Source organism: Helianthus annuus, chromosome 13 (assembly GCF_002127325.2).
Source record: "Helianthus annuus cultivar XRQ/B chromosome 13, HanXRQr2.0-SUNRISE, whole genome shotgun sequence".
In the NCBI taxonomy this organism is placed as follows: domain Eukaryota; kingdom Viridiplantae; phylum Streptophyta; class Magnoliopsida; order Asterales; family Asteraceae; genus Helianthus; species Helianthus annuus.
Window position 1 is genome coordinate 17682307 of NC_035445.2, and position 13809 is coordinate 17696115.

General features: G+C 39.6%; 1 protein-coding gene across 1 annotated transcript; it reads right to left on the bottom strand.

Moving 5' to 3' along the window:
- Window positions 1–7173: 7173 nt before the first annotated feature.
- On the bottom strand, window positions 7174–8749 carry LOC118485720. Its single transcript, XM_035982134.1, has 3 exons — window positions 7670–8749; window positions 7356–7610; window positions 7174–7185 (listed from the first exon to the last, which is right to left on the bottom strand). Exons 1-3 carry the CDS (start codon window positions 8747–8749, stop codon window positions 7174–7176), a joined length of 1347 nt encoding a protein of 448 aa, XP_035838027.1.
- Between the last annotated feature and the right edge of the window lie 5060 nt (window positions 8750–13809).

A 13809-nucleotide genomic window follows, 5' to 3' on the forward strand; every position in this document is an offset into this window, starting at 1 on the left:
AATACTATGTTTGATATGATTGATGGCTTGATCCTGGTCATGTCACGCCTCCAAGCGGTGGTACTCCGCGTGTGGGATTTTGGGGGTGTGACAAATTCGTACTGTAACGAACATTCCGGAACTTGATCATAAGTTAAACATACCCTTCCTTTACATAGCTTACAAATAGGCTTTGAGAGGTCTTGTATGCTAATATAAACTTTATGCTCATTCAGGGACTAAAAGCGTCGAAAAGTGCATAAGTTTGCATTTTCGCGCATAACTTACGTTCTGAATACATCCAGACATCCAAAAATTTATGTAAGCATTAAAATATTTTATTTTAGTGTTTGGCATAAGAAAAATCCATTCGTCGCGCAATTTAGATCGTTTTTCGCGTTTGTGCACATTTCGTCGTAATTAAGCGAATATCGCGATCATACAACCAAATGAACCGACATCCGGCATATTTTTGAGCATGTTTCATGTCCACTATGTTTAGGCATCACTTTAGGGTCCTAAAGTTGGCTTAACGGGCCTTAGATGTGTCAGAAAAGGGCTTAAACATGTGCAGGGACCAAAACAGCAAATTCTAAAACTTATGTGCAGATCAGAAGTCCAGGCGGGCCGCGTAAGCCCATGCCTGTCTCTTATGCTCAATCGGATCAAATTATGCATACTCAGGTAATTTTTAAGGCTAGCAAAAGAGTTTTATTTTGTTCGTTTGTCTACGCGGAGAACAAGTATATAGATCGGAGAGCGCTTTGGGCTGATTTATGTAAGCATAAGATGTTTTGTCATGATAAGCCGTGGGTGGTAATGGGGGACTTTAATTCTGCCCTCAACATTGAAGATTCGTTATGCGGGGTTTCTAAACAGTCTATTGGCATGCGAGAATTTCAGGAGTGTATTCAACAAACTGAATTGATGGATATAAATGCGCATGGGCTGCAGTATACTTGGAATCAAAAGCCTAAGAGTGGAGTCGGCTTATTAAAAAAGATAGATCGTATAATGGGTAATGTGGCGTTTTTGGACTTGTTTCCCTCTGCTTATGCGTTGTTTCATCCGTTTCGGGTTTCCGATCACACTCCGTGTATCCTTAAAATTCTCGGCTCCAATGGGTCTCGGCCAAAGCCATTTAAGTTTCCGAACTTTATCGCTACCAAGCCGGAATTTAAGGACATTGTTAAACTGGAGTGGACGAAGAGTGTGGAGGGGCATTACACTTGCACATGGTATTTTAGAATCTATGGGCCATATTTGGGGTGCCCATGGTATTATAAAACCATGGGTGCACAAGTACGGATGAGATCGAAGCACGGTTTTCGATGAACGATCTTAACGGTCCTAATAAATTTATAAATACCCCATTCACTTCATTGCAAAACCCACATTTGATTTGATTTGGCCCTCTAAGTTGGAGTATTCACTTCATACCTGAGGGTAATCGGATCAAAACTTCCGTTCTTGGACCTTTTGTAAGTATTCTTTCGTTCTTTTACATTTTAGCTTAAAAGTCAAACTTTGTTTGACTTTCTGCATTGACCAGTTTATGGTCAACGCGAAGTTCGTTTGAACTTCATAACGTGAGCGTAATCACGATGGTTATAGTCCCTAGTGACTATACCTACTGATTACCACGTTATCTAGGCATAGTGACGAGTCGTAGTTTCGGCCAACATGCGTAGTCTTGCGTATTTTGTAACCAAACTACTTTTAGGTATCAAAACCGTTTGTTTTGATACCAAACCTGTTTTCTAACCTTGTTAAACATGTTTTAACATGTTTAGCTCGTCACTTTTAGATTTGTGCTTATATAGGGTCGTAAGGTAAGCGATCTAATCAATCGCTTAGACTTACTAACCTGACCCATTTGGTCGATCATTAGGATCCGACCAAACACATTAGGTGACCATAGTTGTATAGGGAATAACCTTCCGAGGTTATACCTTATGGTCACGTAATTTAGTTAGTTGTATGATAGGTAGATTATATGCCTTAGGTAAATGACCAAAATGCCCTTTTTGCGCCAAAATTCATTTTAAGCATATGTAACATAATTTTTGACATCTAAACTGATTAGGCAACAATATTAGACATGTTAAGGCATATTTTACTTATCATAGGACTAGTTAGACAGTACGAACGCGTTTTACTCGTACGGCGCGTTAAAGTAGCATAAGCTACCTAAACGGGTCGTAATGGGTCAAAAGCACATAGGATAGGTTCCGTTTTAGTGTGTAGGCTTTGTTAAACCATATTGCATGAGTTCTTACACTCATTTGGTTTACGAACCCTCATGCTACCCGATCATCCGATTAGGTCCGTTTATTAACGTAGTTACCTATATTAGGTGCCGTTTGATTCCGTGATCTTCTAGCGTTGCTTGGTGGTTATCCTAGGACTTCTAAGCAATCTCAAGTGAGTACATAGACCCCTCTTTTACTTTTTTCCAAACAATTTGGGGTGAAACACATGTGCCTACTTGTTACTTTCGTGCTTTCCATGTTTTCATATCATATGCTTACTATTCATTAGTACACTTAGAGTACATGATTTCTTGCATATTTTGCTATGTATGTTTACTTAGCATGCTAGCACATTGTTTTATAGTACATTTTATACTTTTTTTTTTGGGTAAAGGGTTACCCCGGTGATTCTATAAAATTCCAACGCAAATAAGTACAAGTAGTGAGGATGAGTTCCACACTAGTTCATATATAGGACATGCCCCATATATGTAAAACAAAGCAAACAAAATAACTATGACATCCCATAACCTAGCCTACTATACATCAAAGAAGAGATCTAGTAGACGAGACAATGCAAAACAAAAAACAAAATCTCAACCGCCATCATCAAAAATAAAACTGCCACAAAGAGGCAACCCCATCAAAAAACATTTTATACTTTGTATGTTAACTTAGCATACTTAGTACATTGTTTTACATTACATTTCTGCTATGTATGTTTACTGAGCATGCTAGCACATTGATTTACATGACTTTTCTGCTTTGTATGTTAACTTAGCATACTTAGTACATTGTTTTCACATAACATGTTTACAATTGGTATGACATTTGGTTTGTTCAACGGGACTAAAATACGTTCATTAACATTAGCTACGCTGCTCGGTAGTAAGTAGTGGTACCATAGGACTTGACAACTCCCATTCCTGACATCCTAGGTTTGTTTGGATGAAAGGAATGACTGAATCCGAAAACATTTTGATAACCTTCACTCTAAGGTTATCCTACAGTCTCAAGGCTTGAATGTATACATTTAACTTACCGCATAAGTGTTTGTATCAGTAAAGCATGCATTTATTTTGCAAAACATGACTTTTGATATAATCAAAATACTTTGTTTTGTACAATTTTTTTTACATTTGGTTTAAGTAATCACATTTTACTTACCATACTTAACATTTGTTACACATTACATGATTTACATTTTGACATTAAACATTTGACATGGTTTATACAATAACATCTGACAATTGGTTTAAACATGAACATTTTACATCGGTGGTTTGTTTAAAGTGATTTAAGTAACGAGGCGTGTGTAATATGATACAAGTATGGTGGATACGCCGCTGGTACTTCATATATATAAGTGCTTGTATAATGTGCATTATTTAAATCATTTCAATTTGACATAAACATCTTACACAAATAACATATTTTACACAAGACATTATTTTACAAGACAGTTCGTTTTATATAACTCAATTTACTTGGTTATTTAATTAACCATACATCTATCTTTCATATAATCTGATTTTCTTATCACATTTTCATATGATTTATAAAAGAAAACACTTAACAAGATTCATGACTAATTTTTATTAAACATTTCTTTAAACCTAAGTCATGAATCCTATTTTCATAAAACCTATGTATCTCACAAGCATTTTTATGCTGACGTACGTATTTTCACATGTGTTTTCAGGACCTGTTGCATAGGATGTTCGTGACACACTAGGGCGGACCTGTGCCTTACTAACTGAAAAATGAAGCTAGAACTAGTTTAATTATGTGATGTACTCTTGTTTCTTTTTGTTTAAGACAATGTAATCCGTTTTGTTCATAAATAAAACAATACTTTTAATGCCATGGTTGTGAAACAATAATTCTGTTACAACACTCCTCGACGCTTCCGCCACGATTTAGTGTTTTACATGGTCGGGGTGTGACATGTTTTACAAATTGGTTTACTAAATCAAATGTTTTTGGGGTTAATAATCATGGCTACGAATTTTTATAAACTATAACCAACTTGATTTGAGTTGGTTAATTATGTTGCAATACACTTTTCAAAACGAGGTTTGTATTTCGACTCTTATAGTCTAATAAAGTACTGCAACATATAAACGAGCCATGAATCCAAAACTCTTATAAAACCTATGTGCTCGCCAGCATTTCTTTGCAGACTTTGTTTTTACATATGTTTCAGGTTTTGTTGCGTGATGATTGATTTCTAGGATGCATGCGTCACATAGGATCTGGACGAGGCCTTAGTGACATAATAACAGTGATAGTCTTTTTTTTTTGGGTAAGGGTTACCCCGATGAATTTTATAAATTAAACCAATAAAAACAAGGGTGTGTCAAAGCAACACACCAACTAGGCTTGGCATACCAAGCCTAGGAAAACAAACAAACAACCAACAAAACAAAACAACCACACAACATATCAAGTCCTAGACACAACCACGGCCAACAACATGACCGAAACAAAAGTCTATACTAAACAAAACTTCTAGCCCGTATCAGGATGATCATCGTTGCTGTCATTAATCTTCCAGACGCTGAAAATCCTCCTCCTAGCCGAATCCAGCCGAAACTTGAATCCCATTAGTCTTAAACGAACCGAGCTTTTAATCCTCTCCGCAACCTGTGTCTCCGTCAAATGAAATGAACTAAACAGCCGACTATTTCACTCTTGCCAAATATAATAGGAAGCCGCAGCAATTACCAACTTTTTTTTTGGGTAAAGGGTTACCCCGGTTAAATTTCATTCAACAAACCAAAACAAAACAAGTGAGGGACAGTGTATCACCCCAGTTCTCTAGAATGACATGCCATTGCTAGAGTAGTACAAAAAAAAACACGCAACAGACTGCAACCAAATAACAAACAACGAGAACTCGACAATCAAGTAACCACACATGGCTACGAATACACGATAGTAAACTCAGCCAAAATCATCTTGGTCTAACAGCAACTCCCGAGGAAGGCTCCACTCACTTAAGTTTTGGTTCACGCTATTCGTCCTTCGAAACTTCATAGTGTGTAGTTTCATTCTAACAGTCATCAGGACCACCTCGATAAGTTGAGCCACATTCCTTTTGTTAGCCGAGAACAATCTGTTGTTACGTTCTTGCCAAACAAAATACGCCGATGCCGCCACCACTAGTTTACCAATAATGTGAGAAGCATGTTTTGAAGCCGCATGATGCCTTAGGTAATCCATGATGTCGTCCCATCTTTTCCCGATCATTTGCATGCCCACTTTGTCACGAACCCCATACCATACTTGCGATGCAAACTCACACTCAAAAAATAGGTGTTCATGAGAGTCCGGCCCCAAAGTACATAATGAGCAACATAATAAATTATAATTTGCATTTCCCGACGCCCGCCAGTTGCACATGATATACTGAGTTTTAAGTTTCTTACCAACAATAAGCCACATAAGAAACGAATGCCGAGGAATAGCCTGTGGATACCACACTATACGATCCCAATCAACCGGTTCTTGAATTTCACGAATATCATTCCACACCCCAAAGGTGCTATACTCCATATCTTCACCACTTCTAGACCGCCAGATAGCTCTATCTTGAACTTGTGGGAATAACGTAGCATTCTCGAGCTGTTGCAGCACCGGAACTCTAGCTACCCAAGAGTTCGGCCAAGCCCACCCCCTGTTATGAACCATATCCGCAACCGTAGCCCCCATCTCAAGACCCGCATTTGTTATCATTCTCGAAGTGATGAATCGGCTCAAAGGACACACGGCATCCCATTTATCAAACCAGACTTGCGTATTAGCGCCATTGCCCAATTTAACCCAGATGTGTTGGCGAATGATCGACCTTAATTGGAGAATCTTACGCCAACCCCACGTAATGTTATTCCGAATAGGCACATCCCAAAAACTTCTACCCCTGATACGATACGAGTGAACCCATTTAACCCATAAGGATTCCCTGTGAGTCAAAAGGCTCCAGATATGCGCTACCATAAGAGCATTGTTCATGTCATAGATTCTCCTAATGCCCAACCCACCTTCTGTCTTAGGTAAACACACGCGACTCCATTTAACTTTAGCTTTACCTTTGATGTTATTCCCTTGAGCCCATAGAAACCTTCGCATCCTATCTTCAAGATCGTGAATAATTCTTTTAGGCAAGATGAAAACAGACGACCAATATATATGCATAGAGGCTAAAAGTGATCTAACAAGTTGAAGACGACCAGCAAACGACAAGCTTTTAGCTTTCCAATCAGTGATTCTCGATTCCAGATTTTCAACCAGCTTTTTACAATCCGAATAAACTAACCGAGATGAGATAAGAGGGACCCCGAGATACCGTACCGGAAGTACACCTTCCTCGAACCGCATAGTGGTTAGAATTTGTATTTTAACATGATTCGGAACTCCACCAAAGAAAGCTGTGCTTTTAGTCATGCTCGGAACCAGCCCCGACATATTCTTGAACATATTCAACGATTCTTGAATGACAGCCGCAGATTTAGGATCACCCCGAGCAAACAAGAAAAGATCATCTGCAAAACATAAGTTAATAATCCTCTGTTCTTCACATTTATGATGGAATCGAAAATCGGTAGACATGTCAACTTGCTTTTGCAGGATCAACGTAAGGACCTCCATTACCAACGTAAAAAGATAAGGAGACATAGGGTCCCCTTGTCGTAACCCCCGCTTCCCCTTAAAATAGCCATGAAGATTCCCATTTATCGCCAAAGAAAACGTGGTCGAGGTGACACACGCCATTACCCATTTGATCATCTTTTGGTGGAACCCAAACCTGTGAAGAATCTTTTCCAAGAAACCCCAATCTACCGTATCATACGCCTTCTGAATATCGACTTTAAAAGCACATCTTGGGGGGCCATGATTCAGGTGATAATTATGCATTAACTCTTGAGTTAGGAGAATATTATCAGAGATCTTTCTACCCGGGATAAAAGCAGACTGATTAATACTAACAATATAACCAAGGCCCTCTTTAATACGAGTGGTGATAATCTTACTTATACACTTATAAAGAGTATTACAGCAAGAAATAGGCCTATAGTCCGTAAAAGACTCAGGGGTCTTAACCTTCGGGATTAACGAAATTACCGTGTGGTTTAGCTGATTAAGAAGCTTTCCATTCATAAAGAAATTCTGAATCGCTAAACAGACATCTTTCCCCACAATATCCCACGCCTTCTTAAAGAAAACAGAGGTATATCCATCCGGGTCTGGTGCCTTATTCCCGGCAATGGAGAACATTGCTTCTTTAATTTCACCTTCAGTCACTGATCGGATCATATTATTAGCTTTTACAGCCGAAAGCTTATTGTGAAAAAGATCCATATTAGGACTAAGATCCACCTGGCCAACATTCCCAAAAAAATTAGCAAAATGGTCAACGAAAGCTTGGGCCGCTGCACCCCCTCATGTAAAAGCCCACCAGAATCACGTATCGATAGAATTCGACTACGATGATTCTTAGCTTTCACAACGTTATGAAAATATTTCGTATTCGAGTCCCCCAGATTCAGCCAATCAACTTTCGATTTCTGTTGTAAGAACATTGCTTCATCATGAATAGCTTCCTTATATCTTTGAAGGAGCCTGCTATGGTTTGCGAGAAGGCTCCCATTAGACGGATCCTGATCCAAATCACCCTGGCATTCATCTAGCTCTTTTCTAGCCTTCTTAACATTCTCATGCAGATTGCCTTGTTGAATGAATAGCTTTCTCAAGGGGGTTTTAAGAAGCTTAAGTTTCATAACAATTTGATACATATGAAACCCCGTCATTTCTTTGTTCCAAATCAGATTTACCTCATCAAGAAAACCATGCTTCTCCGCAATCAAATTCACAAATTTAAACGGCCTTGGTTTTTCTCTAGTTATCCCTGGTAACTTCAGAATACAAGGGGCATGATCCGAGACCTGAAACGGGTGAAAAAACGCACCTACATTTGGAAAAACCGTAATACAGTTTATGTTGCACATGATTCGGTCCAATTTTTTGAAAATAGTGCCACCTCGTTGATGATTATTCGTCCATGTGAAGTGAAGGCCTGTACTATTAACATCAAAGACTTCAATGGTATTAATACATTCCTTAAACTCCCGCGAACCAATGTTATACCTCGAAGTACCAGCACTCGAATCATCAAGAAACAATGAGGCGTTGAAATCCCCCATAAGAGCCCACTGCTTATCCTTCATGAAAACACTATGACCACATAAATTCTGCCACAAGCTCCTTCTATTCATATAATGGTTCTCCGCATACACAAAAGAACAAAATAGAGACTTTTTATCAAGTTTGAATATTACTTGTGTATGAACTACCTGGTCAGATTGCGAGAGGACCATAACATCAACTACATTAGGATCCCACCCGAGCATGATCCTAGTTCCTTTCGTACAGCAACTAGCATTCGTGGTCCAAAACCACGAATTAAAAACCTTTTGACACACCTTGGAAACATTTGAGCTGTCAACATGAGTCTCCATGATTGCACATATTTGAACATGATTATCCACAACTACTTGACGAACCTCCTTCTGTTTGAGGGAGCGGTTCAATCCCCTGATGTTCCAAGCAAGAATACTACCCATTAAAACCCACTGGACCGGGTGTGCTTGCACCCTCAGACTTGTTACCAACTTTGTTCGCCATGTACTTGGGAATGTCAGCTAGAAGACTATCCACATCCGTGTCATCCACCATTACCTCATTCGTGGTCTGACTCTTACCCTTCGATTTTAAAACGGTTCCCGCATCAGCTCTACTACCCCCATTTACGTCCTCCATACTATCCGCATCTGATCCTAGCACATCAAAAGGATTAGACGTGAGGATTCGGTTAGTATTTGCACCTGAATTGTTCGTTTTAGACTTGGGCTTTACAACCGGACGGTAAATAAATTTCTGCTTTTGATTCTTGATGTTCACACCTTGACCATTAAATCTTTTCGTTTTTGCTCCCTGAAAATCATCATTGGGTTTGGTATTAACATCATTGTTGACCTGAATAGGTTTCTTTGGGCACGCGTTATCATCATGGCCAAAGACACAGCATGACGAACATCTCATAGGTTCCCAGTCATAATCAACTTTAACCTCCACTTTCGTGTGACTACTACCATCCAAGGAAGGAATGGCAACCGTAATGCTTTTCTTTAACTCCTTTTCAGCATGAATTTCGACCATTGCCCTTGCAAAACTGCTCCTTCCCCATGATTCCGCACACATAGTAGCCGTGTAAGAGTCCAACATCTTCGGATTACCTATCTTCGAGGCTAACAAACTCAGGCCGTCCTCCGTGAACGCCGTTAATGGTATATCATGCATTTTGATCCAAACCGGAATTGTTTTTATATCCTGCTTCTCCACCATCACATTCGGTGACCATTCGTTTAAAATTATCGGCACAATCCTTATAGTCCACGGCCCATCCTCCATTAAATTATTCATCCCCTCTTTTGATTCGAACTTGAAAAAAAAGAAACCCTTTGCGTTCATCATAAGTTTCGAGAGACCATACTTCACCCAGTTATTTTTAGCAAAGAATTCCACAACCGGAAAAGCTAAGCGTTTTCCCAAGAAATACCCATAAAGCGTATTTTCATATCTATCATGCACCTGCTTCACCGAAGACATGGGGATTACTACATCAGCCCCTTCTATCGTTTCATTGGATTCCATCGACCTGAAGTTAACCTTCACCGGTTCCTTTTTAGATTTCACCGCATTAGCAAAAGACATAGGTGCCGTATGCTTTGATGTTGAAGCTCCAATACCTGACTCATCCGCCGGCTTCTCCAAGTTTTGGGGATCAACAAACGACACATTCTCTTGATTTCCATCTATCCGAATTTCCGATTGTTTCCGTAATCCCAAGTTCACAAAGTTGTCAGGTTTATCAAATGGATTTTCCACCGGAACAGAGATCTTTGATAACCCATCCAGAATCGAAACATCCGAAGTTGAAAACATACCCCGTCTTGGGAGTTTGATGTTTCCGTCAACATTTGTGACCCGTAACCCTATTCCGCGCTTCGAAGGAACATCCCCAGAACCAATCCCCGATCCATCAGAATTGCTCCCCATGCAGACGTTCCACGTAACCCTCAAACAAAGCCGATTTACCAAGAATTATTTCCACACCAACTCTCCCAAACACAAAACAGATACGACGGCAAGCAAGCAAACCACAAACCCTAGTAGACCAAATCAAGAAGACGAAACCAGAACCCTAATTCCTAAAACCCTAGAATCAATCTGCCACCCTTAACCGATTAAATCAGAGTTATCAATCTAGCTAAATTAAACTCAGTTAACCGCAATCAATAACAACCAATTTAATAAATCAGGGTTTCAAAACTGATAGCTAAGGCGGCGATTAAAAGCAAAACGAAAAGAGAAAACCCTAATTTAGATCGATCACTATTGCTAACGAGTTCGTTATAGAATTTTGAAAGGATCAAAACTCTAATCACAGACTGTAATACATTAGATCACAAAGAAAATCAAGGTTTCATGAAGAACAAGAAATCGCCATAGGAGAGAGAGCCACCACATGAATACACTAGTCGTAGCAATTACCAACTTACAAACGATATCATCCACTTTCTTTGACTTGGAAGATTGATCAATCCAACCCATTAAGGAGTGCCATGTATTATCCACACTCTCTAGATTCACCATGCTCTTCACATTTGTCCAAACTTTGCTCGCAAAGGCACATTGAAAAAACAAGTGATCTCGACTATCTCTTCCATTTTTACACAACGGGCAGCACATAAGGTTTAGGTTTGTTGCACTCCCAGCTTCCCAAACCGCTAAACGATCTTGAGTCTTCAGTTTGTTATTAATGACCAGCCACATATGAAAAGAGTGCCGAGGAACACATTGAGAGAACCAAACCATATGAGCCCAGTTCGCAATGTTATCCCTGTTTCGAATCGTGTTCCATATTTGAGCTGCTTCAAAGTCACCAACATTACCATCCAAATCTTTCCAAACCAAGCGATCAAATTCATTTTCAACTAATTGAGGCGTTTGAATAGTTATTAGAACCGGAAACAAATCAAACCAAGCTTGGGGCCATCTCCAATTCCCATTTGCATCAATTACATCCGCAACCGACAATTTCAAATTAAAACCTGCATTTGCTATAGCACGAGGAGTAATGAATGAACGCAACGGACTTACATTGCACTAATTATCGCTCCAAACATTAGCTTGCCGACCACTTTTGAGCACATACCAGATGAAAGGTCTCATAATACTCCGAATGGACAATATTTTCCTCCATCCCCAACTCATACTACCCCGACAAGGAACCTCACAAAAATTCCTCCCCTTAAGCTTGTACTCATGAATCCATTGCACCCAAATAGAGTCACGTTTACTTATAATACTCCAAATATGTTTGGCCATGAGCGATTTATTCACATCCGAAATGGATTTAATGCCCAACCCCCCCCCCCCCCCTTCTTTAGGCAAACAAACATCTTTCCAGGCAACTTTAGCACGAATTTTACCCTCCGAACCCGCATTCCACAAAAAATCTACGAATTCTTTTCTCTAGCTCATTGATAACACGAGTGGGGATAATGAAAACAGAGGCCCAATATATATGCAAAGATGAAAGAACCGAGTTAATAAGTTGAAGCCGGCCAGCAAATGATAATGCCTTCGTCATCCAATTAACAATCTTCTTATCTAGACGCTCAATAAGAACTTTGCATTCTTTAAAGCTAAGTCTGGAAGAAATGAGCGGAACCCCCAGGTAACGAACCGGTAACTCACCTTCCTGAAACGGCATGATATCCAGAATTTCCTGTCTAATCACCTGAGGAACATTGAAGAAAAAAACAGTACTTTTCGCAGGACTAGGAGCCAACCCAGAAATATTAGTAAACGTCTCAAGAGCCTGCTTAACCTTTTTAACCGAGATAACATCACCATGCACAAAAATAAAAAGGTCATCAGCAAACGACACATTAATTATTTTTTGCTTAGCACAATTAGCATGATATTTGTATGGAAAACTAGCAGCCTGTTGAAGCAAAAGGGATAGAACCTCCATGATTAAAGTAAATAAGTAGGGAGACATTGGATCACCCTGCCGAAGCCCGCGTTTGCCTCTAAAATAACCATGAAGATTACCATTAATGCTCAACGAGTACGAGACTGTAGTAACACAAGTCATAATCCACCCAACCATTTTACGATGGAACCCAAATCGATTCAAAACCTCTTCAAGAAACGACCAATTAACCGTGTCATAGGCTTTCTGGATGTCAATCTTGAAAGCACATCTAGCCGGACCCCTATTGAGGTGGTAATTATGCATTAGCTCTTGTGTAAGTAAAATATTATCAGAGATCTTTCGCCCTGGCACAAATGCAGATTGATTGATGCTAACAAGAGTTCCCAAATTTCCTTTTAAACGATCCGTGATGATTTTGCTTATGCATTTATAGATCACATTACAACAAGAAATCGACCTGTAATCTAGAACTGAATCAGGAACATCTTTTTTCGGAATCAATGCAAGGATAGTGTGATTAACCTGATTTAGGATCTTCCCATTTTCAAAAAATTGTAACACTGCATCAGTGACCTCATTGCCCACAATCTCCCATGCATGTTTAAAGAAAGCAGATGTATACCCGTCAGGCCCCGGGGCCTTATCCTCTCCAATACTAAACATGGCATTCTTGACTTCCTGACGAGAAACTTGAGCAACCATATGATCTGCAGCCTCCCTACTCAACACATTAACGAAAAGATTATCCATGTTAACATTTTCAACCGTGCCATCGAATCCCAAAAACTCCTTATAGTGCGAGAGAAGAGCATCCGCAACATTATGACCTTCATGTCGAACTCCCAAACGGTCCGTAATACTACATATTTTGGTCCGAGCATTTCTGGCTTTCACAGAATTGTGAAAGTACCGAGTATTAGAGTCTCTCGCACGAAGCCATGTTACCTTAGATTTCTGTTTTAAGAAACACTCTTCGTCGTATGCCGCTGATTGAAAATCTTGAAGGCATTGAATCTCCATTTGCCTAAGCCGAGCATCCAAGGGGTTCTGATCAATCCGGCTCTGAATATCATCCAAAGATTTCCTCAAGTCATTCACCCTAGCATGTAAATTACCCTGGTTGAACAGAATCTTCCTCAACATAGGTTTCAAATTCCTCATTTTCTTCACAACAGAAAGCATAGTGATACCTTCAACTGTTTTAACCCATTCTCTATGCACAACCTCCTTAAATTCAGGTTTCGTCACAATGAAATTCGGGAATTTAAAAGGTCTCGGCTGATTCCCAACAGATGTCAACGTTTTTAAAATGCACGGGGTATGGTCAGACACTCTAAAGGGATGAAACAAAGCAAAAGCATCCGGAAATTGATCAATAAAAGAAACATTACCCATAATTCTGTCTATCTTTTTGAGAAGGCCCACCCCACTCTTTGGCTTTTGACTCCAAGTATATTGCAATTCATGAGCCTTAATATCAAATAATTCAGCTTGCTGAACACAGTCATTAAA

What these genes read in the sequence shown, in the direction of transcription:
- LOC118485720 (XM_035982134.1), bottom strand. Translation starts at nt 8,749, where the DNA reads ATGGAGACTCATGTTGACAGCTCAAATGTTTCCAAGGTGTGTCAAAAG. An exon ending in GTGGGCTTTTACATGAGGGG is followed by an intron (nt 7,611 to 7,669) that starts GTGCAGCGGCCC and finishes AATGTTGGCCAG; the next exon opens with GTGGATCTTAGTCCTAATAT.